This window comes from Schistocerca gregaria, chromosome 8, assembly GCF_023897955.1.
Source record: "Schistocerca gregaria isolate iqSchGreg1 chromosome 8, iqSchGreg1.2, whole genome shotgun sequence".
Lineage (NCBI taxonomy): Eukaryota > Metazoa > Arthropoda > Insecta > Orthoptera > Acrididae > Schistocerca > Schistocerca gregaria.
Genome location: NC_064927.1, coordinates 203242968 through 203264400, shown reverse-complemented (window position 1 = coordinate 203264400; position 21433 = coordinate 203242968). Strand labels below are relative to the sequence as shown.

The window sequence follows — 21433 nt, the reverse complement described above, 5'->3', positions numbered from 1 at the left end:
TTATGCCAACATTCTGTGAACCAAACTAGATTGCTTGAGTTCATTATTGTGTTTACAGAATGTAGTAAAATTCAAGAACTTCCCTGTCTTCTGCACTTTCGGCTTAATTCATACGAAAAAAGCAATGAAATCTGCTTTCATGTAAATTACTCTAACTCCGTCCAGGCACAAGAAACATGCCTTTGCCTAGTGACAACATGCCACTGACAGGTGTACCGAAGTGATCCCAGGTGTGTTGGTTCCACACTTGCTTTACCAACACTCTGCGTAACTACTCTTCACTGTGCAACCACCCAAAACGCAAGATACGATCCAGATCGCAGCACAGAGTGACGCCACCCACAGCTATTTGGGCCAGACCAGTTTTGCCCAAATCCTGAGTGACTCTTTGTGCTGGATACCGTAACAAATAATACTTTCTCATTAACATAGCCTCAGAAGCAAACACGATTCTCAGGAAGAGTCTACCAATGGACCTGCCTACGCTGGCCATCGAAGTATGAGCTGTGTATGCTTTCCAATCAAACTTTATGAAATTATCACACATAGTGTAAACCTTGGTCATTGTCATAAATTTTTGTGGCAGTTTTTGGTCACAAATATTTGTGAATCAATCTTAGGCACAGAGTTCCTCTGCAACTTTCATCTCGCCCCAGATCTGCCAACAGGAATCTCCCAACAAAAAAATAGCGGGTGATATGTACACAGCATCATCAGTGATCTGACCCTTTACACACGACCGATTTCAGAGGACACCAATCCGTAAGTACCTCAAACAGGCACTATAAATGACAATCATCTCCAAGGGGTTATTAGCGTTATAAGAAAAATACATGTTTCTAAAACCACCTGCAAATAATTACACCAGCCGTTGGGTTTGCCCAGCAACTCGCAAAGTAAATTTATGTGCAAAAGCTATTTTCTTTTAAGCTGCCTATGTCTAGACCATTTTGATCAGTCTCTTATTTTTGGAACACAGGTTGCAACATATCATAACATAATTTTTTCCCTTACGAATTTCTGAGTGAATAAAATAAACTTTGAGGTTGTGGCAGGCTATTCGCTTGCCGCTGAAATTTGTCCTGTGGACCGAAGTACTAGGGCAAAGTATGTATAGCCCTACTCTGCATTTTTGACAGATTTATTCAAGATGACGCATTCACGATGGCTATAGATATGGCAACATCGCTGTGACGTCATGGTGGGAGGTTAGAATTTTGGCTGGAACCTAACATCCTCACCTTTCCCCTTCCCAAGCCCCTCCCTCCCAGCCCCTCCCCTACCTTCACCGATTTGGAAATTGGCAGGAAAAGGACTTAGTATATCTGAGCTATTGGATGTAAGACTGGGAGCACAGACGTTTGTTCACTATGTTCAATGGATGAGATGTCTGTCCTGGAGAAGGAAGAGTATATTAGTTGTGACCATGCATGTAAAGGACTGTGTCGATAGTAATGATATTTGGTGAAGACGAATACGTTCCATGAAATAATGAAGATGCAGCAGGATGGGGCTAAGTTACGCTTTGCAACTCTACTGACAAATGCGCGTGCTACAGATCATTTGATAAAAGTCCAATCATCCAGTCTTCCAAAGCACAAGAGCAAATGTTCACCCTAGTATATCCGCACTTCACTGGAAGAGAGGTAAAGTACTTCTGCCTTCTCCAAGAATCTCGGCTCTGGCTCATGGCACGGCCACGCAATAGCCACAGGGCCACACGCTAAGCACTTCCTGTCGCATTTGGTATACCCGGCCTTCCTCCTTCCCATCGCAAGCGCACGGATACACTTTGTCATTGAACACGATCTGCCTCAGGAGTTATTATGTCTGGTGTTGCAGAATATTGTCACGTATATATAACTTAAAGATGTCACAGGAACTAAATGAGAGAAAGAGAGACAGCTATTCAGAAGACGCAAGAATACTTAACAATTACACGTTTACCATCACCGCCACACTTGAAAACGGAATTTAAAAAGATCGCATCACTTTTTTGAAACTGTCCATGAGACACTTCGTGCGCTTTTGTGGGAAATACATTTGTATTTGAGCACAGACTGCTTCAGGAATTACTAAATTGAACTGAATATGTCTTTACATGCACTTTCAAGAAAGATCGCTGCACGGTAATTTGCGCCAATTTTGCGATGTGTACCGCCATCCTCGAACATATCCATTTTTCGAGTTTTAGCTGTTTGTCTGAAGGCTCTGCCAGAGAGTGAGAGAGAGAGAGAGAGAGAGAGAAACTTTTGAGTCCTACAGCTGCTGTGATGTTCATTACTTTTCTGAAACGGTGAGTGGGTTTAGTTTAATATTTGCTGCTGCTGGGGTCAGGGACGTTATTTTCCTTATCTCTCGAAGCACAAACTAGTGTCTAAGCACAGACGGGAAAATCAGATCAATTACACAAACAGAATTCGTAGTGCTGCCCTACACACGAGAAAAATGGCTGGAATTTTCGACCTCCTACAGCTACTGGTCTGGAGATGCTCTAAGGCCACAATGGCAGTTGAGGGACAGCATCTCGCCAGAGGTGGACGGACTGCTTGGACTTACTCTCAGACGTCAGTGAATTTTCTGTATATACCTTGCCCCCATTTTGTTTGAACCAGTCTGTAGAGACTTCTGTGTTCCGTATAAAGAATGTCTTATGCATCGAACATTCTTATTGGCTCTTACTGAATTTACCCACCAAACTGCTGCTGCTCCCAGTGTGGGAGCACTGTATTTTTCTGCAGACAGAGCAATTATGAGACATTCAGCAGCAAAACTATTTTCTACACCTCGGGCCTTGGTGTGTGTGTTTGTCCTTAGGACAATTTAGGTTTAGTAGTGTGTAAGCTAGGGACATAGAAGTTAAGCTCCATAAGATTTCACACACAGTTGAACATTTTTTTTATTTTCTACAGATCGAAAAAAAAGATGCAGCAGTCACATAGCACTGATAGTTAAACCCTGCAAAAGTGATCTACAGATCATTAAATAAGGAGACTACCACCAAAGACACTTGCTCAATTACATTGTTCTGCTACTGTCGAGGAAAGCTTGAATATTTCAGCATGTTACCGATCTCCAACCGGGCTATAATACCACCTACCGTATCAATGTAGTAAACACATAATTCATGTCCTGCACCATAAAAAAATCATCACTTCTGCATCCTGAATGTATGCATACAGCTATCGACCACCAGACTCTCATGTATATACCATTTACCACAAAGTTCTCGATTTCGAGCACATTGCAATATCGCTTGCGTAGCAGTATCGCTTTCGCAGTATAATTCTAAAGATTAAGAGTGGAAATTCTTCTCTAGAAACCTGATACTTTAGCGAGGTGCTCCCAGGTGGAACTTGCTGCAAACCACGGAGTAACTAGAAACTTATCTCATCAGCGAAGATTTTTACGTGACAACCCGAAAGAAATAGAGGAAACTGGTAGCTCCACTAGTGAATACCGATGCCAGAGATATAACAGATTTCAAATCATGCTTCCACCTTACAAAGTCAACTAAGATGTTTCTCATGTCAAGAGAGGACCCGCAAAGTCTCTTCCAGCTGTCTTTCACCATCTAGATGCACACAACATACACCACAATCGATGTTCTCTCAATCACATAATGACAGGAAATGCGTAGCACCAGTCATCTGGGCAATTTAAAAGGGAGGGAATAACTGTCCAGCGCAAACACACACCCATATTGAGTCTTCTCAAATTTCCAAGGAGAACACATGCGATCACAATGACTGCCCAATACATATTCACCCACCTAGAGGGCGGCAGTGTTACGTCAGCTGCATTCCTGTTCCCCAGTTGGCTTCTCCATGCAGGATGGTTTCCACCATAAGGCGGAAATATCAATTTTTCAGATACACCGGCCGTCACCGATACACGCTCCTTAAACGCCAGACAGAATCGTCTTGGAAACCAGCCACATGTATTTTATCACTGTACTTACAGTTAAGTTATACGTTTGCAGTGTCAATCTCCGACATTCGATAGTGAGCGAAATATCGGGAAAACCTCCTCCTGACGACTGTGGCTCTGTAAAAATAATTATCTCTCGCATTCTTATGACTGGGCGTAATTTAGCAAGTAAAATAATCTTTCATTGTCCTATAAGAGGACTATGTCATTTTGTCTGCACATGTCAGAACACACATGCTGATTAAAAGTGCAATTATTGACCATTTACTCAACAAATGGCAAACAGTGTACTAAACTTTCTTGTAAAATAGACAATAAGGTAATAGATTTCCCATCCTCTAGAGATAGAGTAATCCAGGGGGTATCACAGGGATTGACCCTTGGTCTCTTTCTCTTCTGGTTTATGTCAGTGACATGATGCAACCCTTCAACTCACATCTAGTAACCTATGCTTATGACACCTGCCTCTCGTTTTATGAAAAGACTTTTGAGACATTGTACTCAGCTGATGCTAAATATGTGACGGAAGTAACCACGTTTTTTCTACACCTGGATCTAAACAACAGCATCAGTAATCTCAGCTACTAACATTTAAAGCAACTGATTCTCATGAGGCTGAAATGAAAAATATTTATGGTATTACATCAGCAGTATAAGACTGAATTTCTTGGTGTCCACCTGGAGAAAAATCTCTGTTTGGTAAACCACATTACTTCTGTATGTAAGAAAATAAGCAGTAGCTAGTATCTGGTAAGTCGGAGGGCAAAAATAGCCCCAAGTCAAATACTAAAAATTGTTTTCTATCGAACAGTTTATCCATTTCTTAATTATGGTACCGAAATGTGAGGTTGTGTGGCAGACCTGCACCAGAACAGAATATTAATATTAAGCAAAAGAGTCATTAGATTGATGCATGAACTTAAGTCCAGCGAGTCCTGCCATGAAAACCTTGTCCAACATAAACATTCATTGTATTTGTAAAAACTTCTTTTTTTTCTAAATAGTAAAAACAAAGTATGTAAGTGCAGTGATACATATAATTATGATACTAGAATTAACGGTAACTACTTCAGGCAGATGACAAAATGAAAAATAACTGAGAATAGTCCTTATATTAATGGGCAGATAAGGTTCAACAAGCTGCCACATGCTTTCAAAACCTGTGAATCAAAACTGTTCCACAGGGAGTTAAAAGCCTTCTTAGTAAATAAATGTTTATATTCACTCAGCTAATACTATTCTACTTACCCAATGTTGTAACATGTAGTATAATTGTAACATTAAGATGAATGTATGTACCACTACTGTATGTAAGTGTTATCTATGTTACCTGCTCAACCTATGTATGACATTTGCAAAAGTCTTCAGCTTGATGGCCAAGAAGCAAAAAAAGTAAATAAATTAATAAACAAATAAATGGCTAACATAATCAGAGAGTTATTTCTTACATGGATTTTGTCACTAAGACTGTACTTTCTATTCCATTGCTCTTTGTATGTGGAAGTTCTTTAGTAATGTCAGCAGTTTGTTGTTGTGATTATTCTCTCCAATAACTTTCGTGTCTTTTTCCATGCTTGATGATTTGTGTCTATATTTTGTGTTTTACCATGTGTTCGGCGGAGATAGAATGGCTATTTTCATATTTGCAGCTTCTTTTACGTTCTTTATACTGTTTTGAAATTCCTACCTGTCATCTCCAGATTCTCGGCATTCTGATTGGTATGTTCCTGTTCCTTGGTATTTATCTTGTTTTTACGTTATTTGTAAATGTGATTGGACTGAGTCTCTCGCTCTGTAAGGAAAATGCATTCCCTGTTTCTTTAATATATTTGCTCTCCTGTGTGTTGCTTTGCGTTTGTATGTTTTTACACATGCATCCTAATTAAAAAATCGTTATTCAAAGCAAGGTAATTTAAATCATCGTGAATTACGTTTAGGATTGATAAGTAAAAATCAGCAATCGGTGTACACGTGATTTCCCCATTCTGGTTTTATTATCTTTGCGTATTGCATACACACATGGTATATGTTATCGCTGTGCACGGCATTCTCCGCTACCGACAATCATTGCTTGCACAGTGTTCGTAGTGGAGGTAACGCGTTGCTCGCTCTTTCGGTTCAAAATGGCGGCAGTGGAGGAGAGTGTTGTAAATTCTCTTGTGCATCAGCATTTATTATCAACTTGCCCATCTCTAGCCGCGGTGTATCAAAAGAAAGCAAAGCCTGTAAGTATTGTTCTTGTCTGCTACTATGGTTATTAATAAGCAGACTTTTGAAACTTTGCGTTAATTATCGATCGTGTTATTTTCTTGTTGGAAGCACGTGGTACGGCACCTGCCAATTACGTTGTAATTGACTATGGCTTCTGTTTATTATCAACAACATTATGATTAATGCATGAGCGAAGTGTATGTATATATATATATATATATGTATATTTTTTAATATTTGTGTAGCTGCATAAGTTGTGAAGCCGGCTGTTCAGTTCAATTTTATGTGTAAACATAGCGTCATTTGCAGTTTTTGGTATTCCTGTGCCAAATAAATATGACAAAGAATATATCAGTGCTAAGTGTTAGGTTTTACACACCATTTAATTGCAAACAAACATTGCAGCATGTTGCACACGTGTAGTTACGTGAGAGGTAAACACAGTTGTATGTATGACTTTTTCATTTTTTTAAAATTTAATTATGGTTTCTAATTGCCCTTTCAGAGCCCTGTTTCTCCAGGTTGGCCATCATTGAAAGAGATTGTGAAATTTTATAACACAAAGTCCTCGAAAAAGATTGTTTTGAAGAATGGTGACGTAGAAGAATCATCAGACTCGACCTCAGGTGAGTCACGAATGTTCGTCGAAAAGGTTGATGTTGAGATGTTTTATAATGCTTGAATAAATTTGTAGTGTTTTCGTGAATTTATTCAGTTTTTAGTCATGATAGTTTATATGAATCTGTTACTGAGACATGCAAGTCATTCAGATTGTTGCTATTTTGAAGTTTATGCCCACTAATCTTAAATATTATATATATCTTTGTCATTCTGGATTGGCAGTTGTGGTGAAATGTTAGTATTTCCGTGCTAATTTCCCCACCCGTGCACCATGTTTATTTCCACCATGTTTGACTCTTGAGGTAGGTGGCACACAGGTTTCTTTTCTGCACATGATGATTGGACTTAAGTCTAGATCAGGAACAGAAGTCACTCTGGTGCATATGTTGCTCATAAGTTGGCAACGCATCAGTTTTGTGTGGTGCTTGAGATTGTTGTTTCACATAACTAGCGAGAGGCAAGAACAGATGCATTCTATTTGTAATGCCGAAATTGAAACTTATTTCTTGTTTGCTGTTTTAGTATGTTTTGGGAGAAATACTTTGACACCAGGTGCTATAACGTGGACTGATTTAATTGATTTAGTTCTGCATGGCTATATTGTCATTAGTATATGTCTCATTGGTGGATTGCAGATACTTGAGGTCTAACAGATTGGGTGGTGAAATAACTCTTGAGTCAAAGGTTTGTGTGGATGGAATCTTCTAGATATGCAGCAAATGCTGGCACTTCAGGTGGATCAGGGATTTTTAATTAAGTTGTAGGAGAAAGGTATTTAGTTTTAGTAAGTCCATGTTCAATATATGATGGTCAGTCAGTTACCTACTAAGTAGTTACAAAATTTTATTGTGATCAAATAGGAAACACACAAGTTCATCATTTTTTGACATAGTCCATTACGTTTCAATACACTTGGTCCATCATTGTAGTGTAGCCTTGTGATGCCCTCATAAAAGAAGGTTCTCGGTTGAGCTGCAAGCTAGGAATGCACCGCACCTTTCACTGCTTCATCCAAGGCAAATCGACAGCCCGTTTAATGCCTGTTTGAGTGGGCCAAACAAGTGAGTCAGAAGGGGCAAGATCGGGACTATATGGAGGATGAGGAATTCTTAAAATTAGTTTCTGGAATGTTTCAGCAATGTGGGCAGCAGTATGCAGACAGGACATTGTGCAACAACATGCCACTTGACAGCAATCCTCGGCTTTTGCTTCGGATTGTAGGCTTTGGCCTTGCAGTAAGCATCTCTGTAATGTACACTGTTTTTTGCTGTGTCCCTTTCCCCATAATTTTCCAGTGCTGGCCCCAATGCTTTACAAAAAGTTGTAAGCATCAGTTTTCCTGCGGACGGTTGGGGCCTGAAGTTTTTCTTGCACGGCAAATTTGGATGTTTCCATTCCATACTCTGTTTACTCTCTGGCTTATAATGATGGATTCATGTTTTGTCACCAGCAAAGATCCTGTCTGAGAACTTGTCGCCTTTGTTACCATAGTGGTCAAAATGATTTTTGCTGATGTCCAAGTGTGTTTTAAGCAATTGTGTGAGTTGTTTTGTGACTTATCTTACACATAGTTTATTATACCCAAGACTTGCGAATAATTTCTTAGGCAGGGCTGTGAATAATTTGCAGATGATGTGCCACTTCGTCAATAACTAATAATCTAAGAGAATTATTTTGTGTGAATGCTCGATGGTTTCTTCACTTGTGGCGGTAAATGGTCGTCCGGCTCCTCCATCGTGCATAACACTTGTGGGACCATTTCAGAATTTTTCAAACCATTTGTAGACACTCCGTTGTCGCAAAACACTGTTCCTGTACTGTAATGTACTGTGCTGAAAGTCTTAGATAAATTTTGGCCTGATGTGCCTTCCAACCACAAAAAATGAATAACTGAATATTGCTCTTTGTTGGTGCAAATAGACAACAGAGCAGCCATCATTAACAGCATGGCAGTGATAACAAAATAACCCAGCAGCTTGAAAATTGCAAAGATATAACACCAACTAAGCAAAGCATGTGTCATCAACATAAAACTACAGTACTACCAAAATAAACAAAAATATAACTAAATTGCAGCTAATAATTGACTTATTCCTTTACTAATAAACATTGATCCACATATCATAACTGAGCAACTGGCTGTGCTCATGCAGATAAATTGCGTATCAACACAGACTAGAGAAGTTGTTTCTTACAGTTCAAGCAAAAGCCAGGATGGTTCCTTTGAAAGGGCACAGCTGACTTCCTTTCACATTCTTCCCTAATCTGATGGGACCATTGACAGCACTGGTTCCCTTCCCCAAATCAGTTACCCATTGTTATTTTGGAAAATATAAAAGTTGTGCCACTGTCCGTAGTTTGTAGACACTAGCACAAAATAGACAGCTGTGACTCAAACAAGAAGTAATTAAACTTTAAGCCTTGTTTACAGCAATCTTTTTTATGAATGTACTACATGAAAACCACTTGGCAGCCTGTTGCTCTCTCATTGGCTGTGTAAATCAAATAGCTGACACCTTCCTTTCTTCAGTCATACCTCATGGAAAAATTTCACAGCATTCCTGCATGAAACACGTAAGTATGCCACTGGCCCCATTCTAGACTTTCACTGCGCATTGTGGACAAATAGGGCGTATATTGCAAACTGCAGTTCATAAGTGGTGGTTTTACTTTGTACAATGTTAAGGGAGACAGTTTGTGGATACGAGTGATCTGATGTCTGTGCCAGATTTAATGCACTAAAACTGGTGGTACTCAGAAAAGCTGTCTTATGTAGTAGTCCTTCTGGAAAGTTTTGTTAATGCATAGTGTACATCTATGAATAGTTTAGGATTTTTTATTTAAGTGTGCTTGGAATAAGACTACTGAAAATCCATGTGATGTTGGATAACATGGCTATTGTATTTCTTCCCAGTGTGTAACACATGGAGTTCCTATTGATCCTGATACACTAGATATTATCACTGCAGTGACAATAACTATCAAAGATAATTGTCTCCACTCACAAAAGCTGTGGAAGGAAGTACCTTTTTGCTGAGTGTTAGGCACATGGGTATCAAGGGAAACAAACTAATGGATGTAACAACCGATGGGGCATGTTGTGGTGACCCAGTAATCAGTAAGCTGTCACCATACTTGCAGCAGCCATGCAGATGGGATGAGGCTCTTCTTAAGGCTGCTACACATGTAGCTGCATGCTTGACAAGTGTGTTTGCCCAAGCATGCTAGAGTGTGTAGTATGTGTGCAAGCAACAGGATGGTACAAGCAAGCTTGTCATTTGATCGAATTTTGGTTATGTATGCTCATGCTAGTATTCAGTTGTGTGGAACAAGAATAGGGAGGCTTGTGCAATCATTAGATTTAATTTTTTGTTCCCAATATATTACATTATGTACAAAGCTTGTACTGTACTGTAGGGCAAACCAAAAAGTACAGAGATGCATGAAGGAAAAGGTACCTGTGGTGTATAGGTCACAATGTGCCTCATTTTAGTCTTTTCACATGTGAGGGTAGCAGCTTGTTTAATGACAGATTTTCCCTCTATTAATCAAATGAATGTAGTAGGGTGAAGTGGGGTGAGTGTAACCACAGCTTATGATGCCTTAAAGAAGCTGTATTTTTACCTCTGACCATCACACATATTTACTCCTTTCTTTGTTATATTTCACCATAAGTTGTCAAATCTGACATAAATTGGTAATTAATTTTGGACTTGAATTGACGTCTACATTTTCACTATGTGAGTGAGTGACATGCTCAGAATTTGGTCTGTCCTTTTTACAGTTTTAAAGATAACTGCACAATTTTTTGGTTACAAACTAACTTTTGCATGACAATTTCAAATAAGAGATTCATTTTACTCTACTGATAAAGCTCTTGATATGCCAGACATGGTTACACTTTACCCAATTTTTTTCCCATGTGGGGCAAGTGTAACCAACAGGCTGGTGTAATCAGGAGGGGTTACACTTGCCCCAAACAAACTTACTGGAACAGATTTATTTATTTAAGTTGTAACCTTGTTATAGCTATCACACTAGATCACCTAAACTGGCCTTCCTGTACATACCAGAATACTTGATGTGCTGGATTTGTAGGCCTACTAAGACTTTCAGCACAGTACATTACAGTACAGGAACAGTGTTTTGCGACAACGGAGTGTCTACAAATGGTTTGTGTGATAGTTTATTTTTTGTTTAAGTCTACTATATTTTTAAACCAAGTTTCCTTTTATAAAATATGACACAGTCTGACAGTGTAGTCCCACTGGTAAAACAAAGAAAAAAAGGATTGCACCAGGAGCTGAAAAGATTTTAAAGGAAACAAGAATAATAAGGAGAAAGCAAAACGAAAAAGTACTATTGACAAGAGCTTGGTAATGAAAAGTAAATCTTCCAAACAGTGCTGTTACTTTATTCGAAATAGCATCTCGGAATGTTGTGGAAAAAAATCCCTGATTGTTCCTGTGGGTAAAAAGAAAAAAAGACTGGAAGTTGAATCAACAAGTGAAGAAAGTGAAACTGAAGGAGGCCTATCTTTAATAAGTAGTGATTAAGAAAATGGGACCATAACAACACTGGACAATATCAGGAAAGAAATAATAAACTGAAGAAGAAAAAGAGGCAAACTTTTTTGAAGCCAAAGATAAAATTACAGTTGGAAACTATGTTCTGGTCGTTTTCGCAACAAAATGTAAGAAAGTTAATTTTGACCAAGTTAGCAAAATTAGTGATTTAGGAGATCCAGAAGTGATTTTCCTCAGATGCAAAAAGACAAAGCATGGCACCACATTCTACTGGCCTGATAGAAGAGATGAGACTGAAGTTCCATTCTGATGTCATTTCAGTGCTGCCTGAGCCTACTTTGTCGCAGGGGAGACCTGACATTTGGCGTTAAATTTGATTCATACAACATTCAGTGACTAAATAATAGTTAGGGGCTAAGTGTGAATATAATAAGTTGAATTAGGGAAGTTTAGCGTTAAACACAAATTGCCAAGAACTTTAGTTCAATTACCATGAAAAATAATAGAAAGTGAACTTATAAAGTGAATTTTTCTTTCCTCTTGATACTAGATATTTTATTATTTCTGTTAAATTGTCTACTAAAGAAAAAATATTACTTTTGTAGAATTTAAACTAATCAATTACATGGCTAAAACAAAAATAAATCTATGAAGCATTCTGTTTGTGTTTTATGGTTTAGGCTAACACTTATTTTTTTGTTTAGCTAACATTCTGTGTATTTCATAATATACAAAGAGGTGTGTGCAAAAAAGTTCATGCCTTGAGTAAAATTTAAGATATTTTAATAATTTAAAAATCCTCAAATTCAGTAAAAATTGGGTAATCAGGTCACTTACCCCAAGTCTCTTTTACGATGCTCTGTATGGGTACAACGATGCGGGGTTACACTTGCCCCAAACCATGGGGCAAGTGTAACCTCACAACACAAAATTTTGAAAACAATTAATTGACCATATAATTTCTTTTTCAAAAGCAAAATGTAGATTGTTTAGAAGTCAATAAGTCAAACTTCAAGCATGAGAAATCTCAAAATCATGTCTTCAATAACAAGTTGGCAATTTGGTGTCCAAGTTGAACTATGCCAAAACGTGGTTACACTTACCGCACTTCACCCTACAACTTTTAAGGTTTTGTCATGTCGGACTTAATTTCCTAGTTTTAGGGAGTTACCCTTTCACACCTCTCCTTAGTTCTCATGTCCAGCCTTCAGTACCTATATTTGACAGGTCCACATCTCGTAACGTGGATCGAAGATTGTGGTAACAAATGACTCTTAACATACGTTGTCAGTACCATTTTACATTTTGTTATATGAACAAAAACTGAAGGATAAATTCAAAAAACATGTATTAGGTAATGGGGTCTTTAACTTCATGTTGTTACTGTAGTAGGGAGAGGACTTCATCATTGCAGTTTATAATAATTGTATTGCTGCGAGACTGCATCTTCTGGGGCCTTGAGCTCCTGCTGTAATTTTTTTATGATCATGACATACGGCTTGTGTAGGTGTGGAGTAGGCCTAATTCACTGAGAAGGCACTAGCTTTTTGCTCCAATGCCAGAGTTTGCCATTTTCATAATGCAGCTCTCTAATGGAAATACCCACCATTAGGACAGGGATGTGCTTCATAGGTTAATGTAGCCTTCAGTCTGGTTCTGAACCAATCTGCTAAGTTTAGTAATGCTAAAAATCAAAACAAGTAATATACTGTTTGTTGTATCCCTTCTTCATTTTGTCACAAATTTCATTCTGTTCTGCATGAGCACTTTCAAGTTTTGATTGCTAACCTCTGCTCTTTAAGAATGTTCTACATCTGTAGTGACTTAACTGGCTGCTAGACCATTATAGATGACAAACACTTCATAAATAGATAAAAATGAAGGCTGACTGACTTCGTACTGCATGTGATTTGCTGGAGCATCTTTGTGATGCTAGCATAGTTTGTCAATCAAAAAAGCTCAGACTGCATTGACATAAAGTAGAAAAAAGTTAAGATGGTGGTTTTTCATACCTCGGATGTTGTACGAGAGTACAAAGCACAGAGCATTTGTACAACCATGTAAAACTGTCAGGAGCATTATTCGTAGTACTGTTCAACTTACGTGTCGCATTGGCGTGGATGTAAGTTGTTGGCAAACTATTGATTCTTCGTGTTAATTTCTGCACTTTCATTTTATGGTAGGTTTCTGTCGATAAGTCTTGTTAATCATGATTTTTGCCTGAGAAGAATTTCCCGATTTCGCATCATTTTTGTTTGGGAGTTCAGGTGTGCAGTACAAACTTTGCACACATTTATTTTTCAAAACATTCTGGAGAATGTTTTGAACACCTGATATAGGGAGGTTACTGCATTGTGATTTGTGGCAAATGTACACTATGGCTGCACATCCATTATTAAACCCTGTTGCTCACAACTGACTGGTTAAGTGCACATTTGTTTTTTCCAGTTGTTACTTCAGTTGTAATTTGCTGTAATTATTAACTATTGTCAAAATGATTTTTGTGAATGATTGTAGTATGTCGTTGCCGGCCGCGGTGGTCTCGCGGTTTGAGGCGTGCTGTCCGGAACTGTGCGACTGCTACGGTCGCAGGTTCGAATCCTGCCTTGGGCATGGGTGTGTGTGATGTCTTTAGGTTAGTTAGGTTTAAGTAGTTCTAAGTTCTAGGGGACTGATAACCACAGCAGTTGAGTCCCATAGTGCTCAGCCATTTGAACTTTTTTTAGTATGTGTTTTTGACATTGGTGGCACCTGACAAGCAGAATTCAGTCCCAATGTGGAAGTTTTCTTAAGCTGCAATTTTAGACAATTCAGCAGTTTGTCTGCAGTTTGCTTCAGTGGATTAACCTTTTCTCTGTTCACAAAGGCAGTTGTGATGCTTGCAGATAGATATTTTCAACAGTATGGTTGCCCACCCGCATTAGAGCTTCCACATTACAGTGTGCCAAGTAAATATTTCTCAAAATGACGTTTGTGATTGTATTACCAATCACTGTAGGTGACATTGCGGTTGTGTAGATGTGCACAGCAATTGAAACCATAAAGTGTCAGATTGAGATAAGTGAGTTGCCGGATTTTGCCTGGTGTAATTGTACTTACCTGTGACAAGTGATGCAATCAGGATACCCTGCACTTTCAGCCAATCACTTGTTGAAAGTTGCTATGATTGATTCATTTAACCAGAGTTAATGTGGTGGGACTGACTTTGTGTTTGTGAAAATTACAATATGTATATCATGTACAAATGATAGTGGTTCTGCTGTGATAGTATTTGTGTTAAGTGCACATAAGACTTAAGTACACTTACATCATTTTTTGGTGGCATGTTTGTTCAGAATGGATAATGTTAGTGGGTGATTAAATTGGGTGGAGTAGTGTGTGCAGTTGCTGTAGCTTTTTTCGTGTCATTAAATTTGAGTTGGGACAAGGTCTTCAAAAAGTTGCATAACTTAATATGGCTCACATACCAAATTTTGAAAATGTGACTGCTTCTCAATTAAGAGTAATGTAAAGGCAAACAGGCAGTGCAGTATTAGTGTTTTCCCAGAGAAACTACGTGAAGAAAACTACAGCAGTATCCACTTAAATTGCTTTTATGTATGTGACTATACACTACTGGTTTAATTACCCTGGAATGGCTGTGGCTCCTACTGATTCAGGCCTTCCAGGGGGCGGTTTGTGTTTGGCTACCACGCAGCCCCAGCCTGTGCGGTATCTTTCCCTTTCTGTGCTGCATGTCTATTATCTTGCTATTTCTTTTTCCCTCCCCAGTAACAAGTCTGGGGAATGTGTTCCGCATTTTCCGTAGCTGACTTAAGAACAGTCTCGATACTGCTTATTGTTCAATTTTCCTTTTTTCTTTTGTCTTCTCCTTTCCTTCCTCTGCCTCAGCGTTTGAGGTTCTTTCTGTTCTTCCTGCCTGTGTGCTCCTGACAGCTGGCCCTGCATCTGATGCGTGACAGATGACTGGTTCACACACAATTCCAAGCCACGGGTGGACAGTTGGGGTTTGCATGTACCCCCCGGTACAGGCCAGACCCAGGGAGAGGCGAAATCCTGAGCTGCTAATTTGCTGAATAGTACCTCTGTCAGGTGTTCAGGTGGTGTGACCTGAGGTATGAGTAATCACCGAAGGCCCAGTTGGACGAGTGCACCATCAGAGGCACTGGCACCCGTGGGAGATTTTCTTGTAGTGAGCCAATCACCACCTTCACAGTCCACATTTCCCAAATGGAATGAAGCTCTCAATTCAAAGACCTTCCCAGCTGCATTGCATGTCCTTGTGGTTTTACATACTGAAGACAGTAAGTCCTTTGCAATGGTAAATCTGTTTCATATTCAGAAAGTTGTTAATTCAGTCGCTGGCCCTATAAAATCCTGCTCTCGTTCATGTAATGGCTCTTTGATTTTCGAGACTACTTCTGATTCTCGAGCACAAAAACTGCTTGCCTCTTTGCTTCTCCACGGATACCCTGTTTGTGTTGATGCCCACAGAACTCAGAATGCTTCCCATGGTGCTATTTTACACTAGGCTGCTTGATGGTCCAAGTGAGACAGAAATCCAAACATATATCTCTGGTCAGGGTGTCATTGCCATCCATCGGGTGACAAAAAAGGTAGGTACATCCTTAGTGTCCCCACGCCCTCCTTCTCTTATGTATGGTGCTTCTGTCAAAGATAAGGTAGACTAAGAAGTAATCTCAGTCCAGCCATACATTCCAGCCCTGATACCAGTGTCATCATTTCAACTACACTAAAGGCCTTATCAACACATGGCCAAATGTGTAACCTGTGGCAGGGATGTGCACATGGGGGATTGTCCACCACCTTCTCCCTGCTGTACCCAACTGCATTGGTGACAATGCCACTTCGTGTTGAGATTGTCCCATGAATCTGAGTGGGCTGCTCTGTCAATTGATGTCACCAGGACAGGTGTGCTCTCCATGTTTTTAACAGTCTTCTTATGATGACAGATCACATTCATTATGAACTGTTGCATGCACAGTGTCGTCATATACTTAGAGGTAACAAGAAAGCTGGCTGTATTTCATTCAATAGCACTTTCAAAAGTTCCACTCCCTATCTGTCGTGTGGGCCAATCTCTTAAGGCTTTCAAAAGTTCCACTCCCTATCTGTCGTGTGGGCCAATCTCTTAAGGCTTTCTGGGACAAAGATCCACAGTCCGACAGTAGCAGGTGATGTCATTGTGCACCTTATTGCCATTCCAATATCTTGGGCCAGCATTTTGCAGGGATTTAAAGCTTCTCCCACTATCACTCAGCCCTCCTGTATCGGAAACGAGACATAGGTAATGCCCTTATCTTCTCAGACTGAGTACTATATGCCACCTTTACTATAAGGGTGTTAGTTCATGCTGTCACTTCATCCCAGTGCCTTACACTAACAATCAGATGTTGCAGCATCTTTCTCTTGCAGGCAAGCACTTTCTGCTTAATATGTACATCTGCATCTGGGAAGAGGGCAGGTTTCCCAGATGCTGGCGTGAAGCCACTGTCGTGCCCATACCTAAGCCCGGTAAGGACAAAACACCTTCCTCCTAGCTACTGCCCCATTTCTCTCACCAGTTGTTTGCAAGGTGATGGAGTTTGATTCATACCCTGCTGTTAGGGTGGCTTGAGTCTCGCAATATACTAACCACTGCACAGTGAGGATTTCGAATGTGCCGTTCTGCTGTTGACGATCTCGTCACTTTGACCACCCATGTCATGACTGATGTTTTGTGGAAATCCCACACTGTGCCCCCCCCCCCCCCCTCCCCGATTTGGTGAAAGCCTGCGAGAATGAGTCCTCTGTACTCTCTACATGTGAGGGGTCTCGTGGCATTCTGCCCAGTTTCCTTCAGGAATTTTTGAAAAGACAGAGCTTTGAAGGTATGTTGGACACCTTTGTGCAGGAAAACAATGTGCCTCATGGTTTCCTATAATGGCCTGTCTCCTGCCGACATCTCTGGCTCCATTTTCATTGACGATTTTGCCTTTTATTGCAGTTTTTCTTGGACTTGTCTCATGGTGCGTCATCTTCAGTGATGTCTCGATTGCCTTCACTCATGGAGCATCAACAGTGGCTTTTGTTTTTCCACTGACAAAACAGTTTCTATGAATTTTTGGCAGCGCAATGGGTTTTTCCCACTGTCTTTACCTCTTGGGCCTGTTGTTCTTTAGTCTGTTGAAACTACGAGGAAACTTTGTTGGTCCTCCCACATGTCTTACCTGGCAGCCTGCTGTATGCAGTTTCTTGATGTCCTATGTGACCTCAGTGGTACTTCCTGGGGAGCAGATCACTTCACCCTCCTCTGTATGTACCAGTCCCTTGTCTGTTTGAAACAAGACTGTGTATTTTGTTTATGCATCTGCATATCTGTCCCTTTTTATGCCATCCCAATACTATCCACCTTTGTGGCATCCATTTCACCACTGGCTCCTTTTACACTGGTCCTGTTGAGTGTGTATTCAGAAGTTGTCGAGCCATGGCTGCCCTACTGCCGTGACTCTCTCCTCAGCACATACATGCATGTCATTTATGTGTCATGCATGGCCTCCCATCCTATGGCTCCTTTCTCGATGACTGTTGATCGCTAGTATGGGGCGTGTCCCTCTTCTCTTATCTCCTGGAGTTTGCTTTTGGTGCTTGCTGAAGCAACTTAACGCTACATGCAACTTTCACCATGGGTGTGATCCCTGCACCACCTTGGCTTTGTGAGATGACCTGTGTTAATCTTTGCTTTCATTCCAGCCTCACTCTATTGCCTTCAGTTTAGACGTTTGCATGGAACTTCACAATAGTACCGTGGTGTACATTGAAGGTTTCAGGTTTGCTTTGGTCATTGGCACAGACGTTTGTAAGTATTGGCTTCTGTCACACTGCTCAGTATTTACATCAGAGCGTGTAGCCTTGTATCAGGCCACGCAGTACATCGAGGCAGACTTTTCAGTTGTTACCTGCTTAGACTCTGTGCCATTCAAAACCTGTGTGTGCTGTACATTGTCCATCCTGTAGTGCAGTGGGTCCAAGAAAGCTGACACTTGCTCACTCTTTATAGGGCCAGTGTTATGTTTATGTTGGTTCCTGCTCACACTGGTCTGACAGGAAACAAGGTGGCTGATGATGCCAAGGCTCCAGCCCACTAATTCTTATATCCCCCCCAAATGATCTGTATTGCCATCTGTCAGGAGGTGGTGTCCCTTCAGCATCACCACTGGTCCTCCCTTCACAAAGGAACAAGCTCCAGTTTATTAAGCCTCTCCTAACAACTTGGACAACTTCCTGTCATCCTTCTCACCATGAGATCATTTTAGCTAGGTTGCACAATGGGCACTTTTTTAGCTATTGCCATGTAAGTGGTGCTGTCCCACCAATTTGTACTCTCTGCGCTCAACCTTTGACAGTCTGCCATTTCCATTTCCTCTTGGTATGCCCTTTCTTTAACCCCTTACGTTCTCGTTTGTGTTTGCCGTCTAGTTACCGGCCGTTTTAGCGAATGACGCATGGGCTGTTGGCGACGTTTTACATTTGGCATTACTGACTGAACCTTTTGCTCTAAAATCTGTGATCAATTTCTGCACAACACTTTTTGCAGGAGCCGCTCTCTCTGGGGTATTCTATCATGAACCTTTTGTGTAGCATTTTCAATAATTCACATCCAAAGAGTTGCAACAATTATCTCTGTTTCACTGAAAAGTGTTTTGCAGAACTATTGACAACGCAACGTGACAATATGTGACCTCTCGAGTGTTGCCCTAGTGTTAAGAAATAACACCACTCGGCTTCAAATACCAAATTCAATATAACATGAGGCCTCTTTTATCTTGGTCACACCGTATCGTCCCAGTATACGACGAATCTATATGTTAATATGATTGATCTTGAAAGAGTAACATAAATAGGGCCAAATGGAACTAAGTTTTAATTGTCAAGGCATTAATTTGTCTTTGTATTATCATTTGTACCTTTTATCCGACTGACATGTGCTTCAAAATTTTGCTAAATATTAGTAGTATGTACCCCAAGAACGTTGCTCAAGTTGAGTTAACGTTAACTCTCATTTATAGAAGATAGTGATGACACTCCTGCGGCCAAAGTTGCAACTGTCAAAACTAATGTAAATCAGAAGGCAAAGACTGCTGCTCCAGTAACACCAAAGGCCTCAGTGCAAGCAAAAAAAGAGAGCAGCAGCAGTGAAGACAGCGATGACAGTGATGAAGCACCTCTGCCCAAAGGTATCTGTTAGAAGATAATCAAATTTTGATAATCTTCTTCCTTCTTCAAAATTCACTATCTTGCCAATGTTAGGTATACCAGCAGTTTCTTATATCCCAGATGCTTGTATGTATAAATAAATGTAATTTATTGTATAAAGTATAATGGTATGCTAATCTCAACATTCTAAAACAATTTCGAAGTGAGAATTCTAATGATAAATAGTGTTGTTTAGTTTTTGACATTTCTACTTTACATTGACTATAGTCAGTCAATTATAGTTGTGTACAGGGCAACAACTAGAAAATTAGCTTACAGTCTTCTAATGCTGTCCTATTGCTCTGCTGCCTTAAGCTATAACTTGTTAGTTGCTAATACTGCATGTGACCAATAATGTAATTGTTGATTTGTTTTTATTGCATTTTTCTGTGCTACATGTTTTTGTGTGACACTAAGAATCACATGTTAATGGGAATGATGTAACAACCACCTCTATACACACTGCAGGCCATTGGCTTTCTGTTCCACTTCGTAAATGTAACTTGCTGGGCAATTGCAAATCATTTTTGAGTTACTACCACAATGACAGCAAATAAACAACCGCATAATACTGTAGACATCAGTATAACAAAGCACACACTTTTGGTAACTGAGCAAAGAAGTACTGGAAATAAGCATTTGATTATGGCAGGTACCTTGAAACAGTATGATTTATAGTTTACAATATAAATAATAACCGAGGTATTAATGTCTTGCTCTAGATTTTGACAGTAATGCAATAAACAAGATATTCATAGCTTTTCACTCACCAGCTTACAGTGACAATGGTGGTTTCATTGAGCTCCCATCGTCACTGTTGCGGAAATCAACACTGAAACCATCTTCATAGTCATCACCAAGACGTATCATTAGCTGGTTGCAATAGAATCGAGGTCCTTGAAATGCTAGACTTTTTCAAAGGTATAACTGTCAATCGGTTATTTTGGCTGGCATGTTCTCCCTGTGCACTTTGCCAGCTGCTAGCTATTTAGTTTTCTGCTCATTAATATTTAGTGCAATGTTCCTACTGGTCTTTTTTGTTTTTTCCCTACATTGTCATTTGCTTAGGCCAGTATCTGCATAGATTTATGAAAAATCATTATCCTATTCAAGATATTTGCTTCTCTCCTCAGCTTCTCCAAGGTGGCGTTGAATAGGCGGCATGCCAGCACATGACCTTGTTGTACTCTATTTTTAATTTCCACATTATTGGGCAACATTCCTGTAGTTTTTATGCAGTCTTGTGTTTCTTTCATTGTCATTCTTACTAACCTCATCAGGCTCCTGCCCCGGAATACTCAAGCCACCAGAGGTAGATACGTTGGTTCTGTGTATACTATTGTACGCTACTTTAAAATACATAAAAACAATGTTCCGGCCCCAGAATTTTTCCAGAATTTGTCTTGGGGTAAATATCGGTCTATAGTTGACATACCAGGGATAAATCCACATTGCTACAGCCCCATATCCCATACTAATATCTCTATAGTTACCACATTCCATCTGGTCTCCTTATATATAGGGTATATAATCCCCACTGTCCTTGTTTGAGGCACTTCCTTTTCCTCCCATACTAGTTTAACCAGTTTCAGGATGTACATTTCTAATTTGTGCCTTATTCATGTACCTATAAGATTTCTTTGCCTTGTTTGCACTTCAGAAGCTCCATTTCTTCAATATTTGCCTTCATCCACTCCCTCTTTTTTCCTGTGGTGGATCCTTTTTCAATTCTGTTTTTCTTTATATTTTTTCATTATCCTCAGGGGACAACATGGTTGTAATGTCCATCTGTATTCTTCATTTTGTTTGTTTGTTACTGTCCCACATTCTGTATCGAACCACAAGGTGCTTGTTTGCATTATGCTGTTCCCAAGTATCTTGCTTGTTGC

At 39.9% G+C, this 21433-nt stretch overlaps 1 protein-coding gene across 6 annotated transcripts in view; it reads left to right on the top strand.

Moving 5' to 3' along the window:
• The first annotated feature begins 5918 nt into the window (after window positions 1–5918).
• Window positions 5919–21433, top strand: part of LOC126285000 (uncharacterized) — a 30898-nt gene continuing 15383 nt past the window's right edge. Inside the window, exons 1-3 of one of the 6 annotated variants that reach the window (XM_049984292.1) lie at window positions 5919–6155; window positions 6647–6767; window positions 19358–19525. In XM_049984292.1, the coding sequence (XP_049840249.1) occupies window positions 6054–6155; window positions 6647–6767; window positions 19358–19525 (391 nt within the window). In that variant the 5' untranslated portion in view covers window positions 5919–6053. The remainder of the gene's footprint in view (window positions 6156–6646; window positions 6768–19357; window positions 19526–21433) is intronic. The other 5 variants (XM_049984297.1, XM_049984293.1, XM_049984294.1 and 2 more) reach the window with 5 other exon arrangements.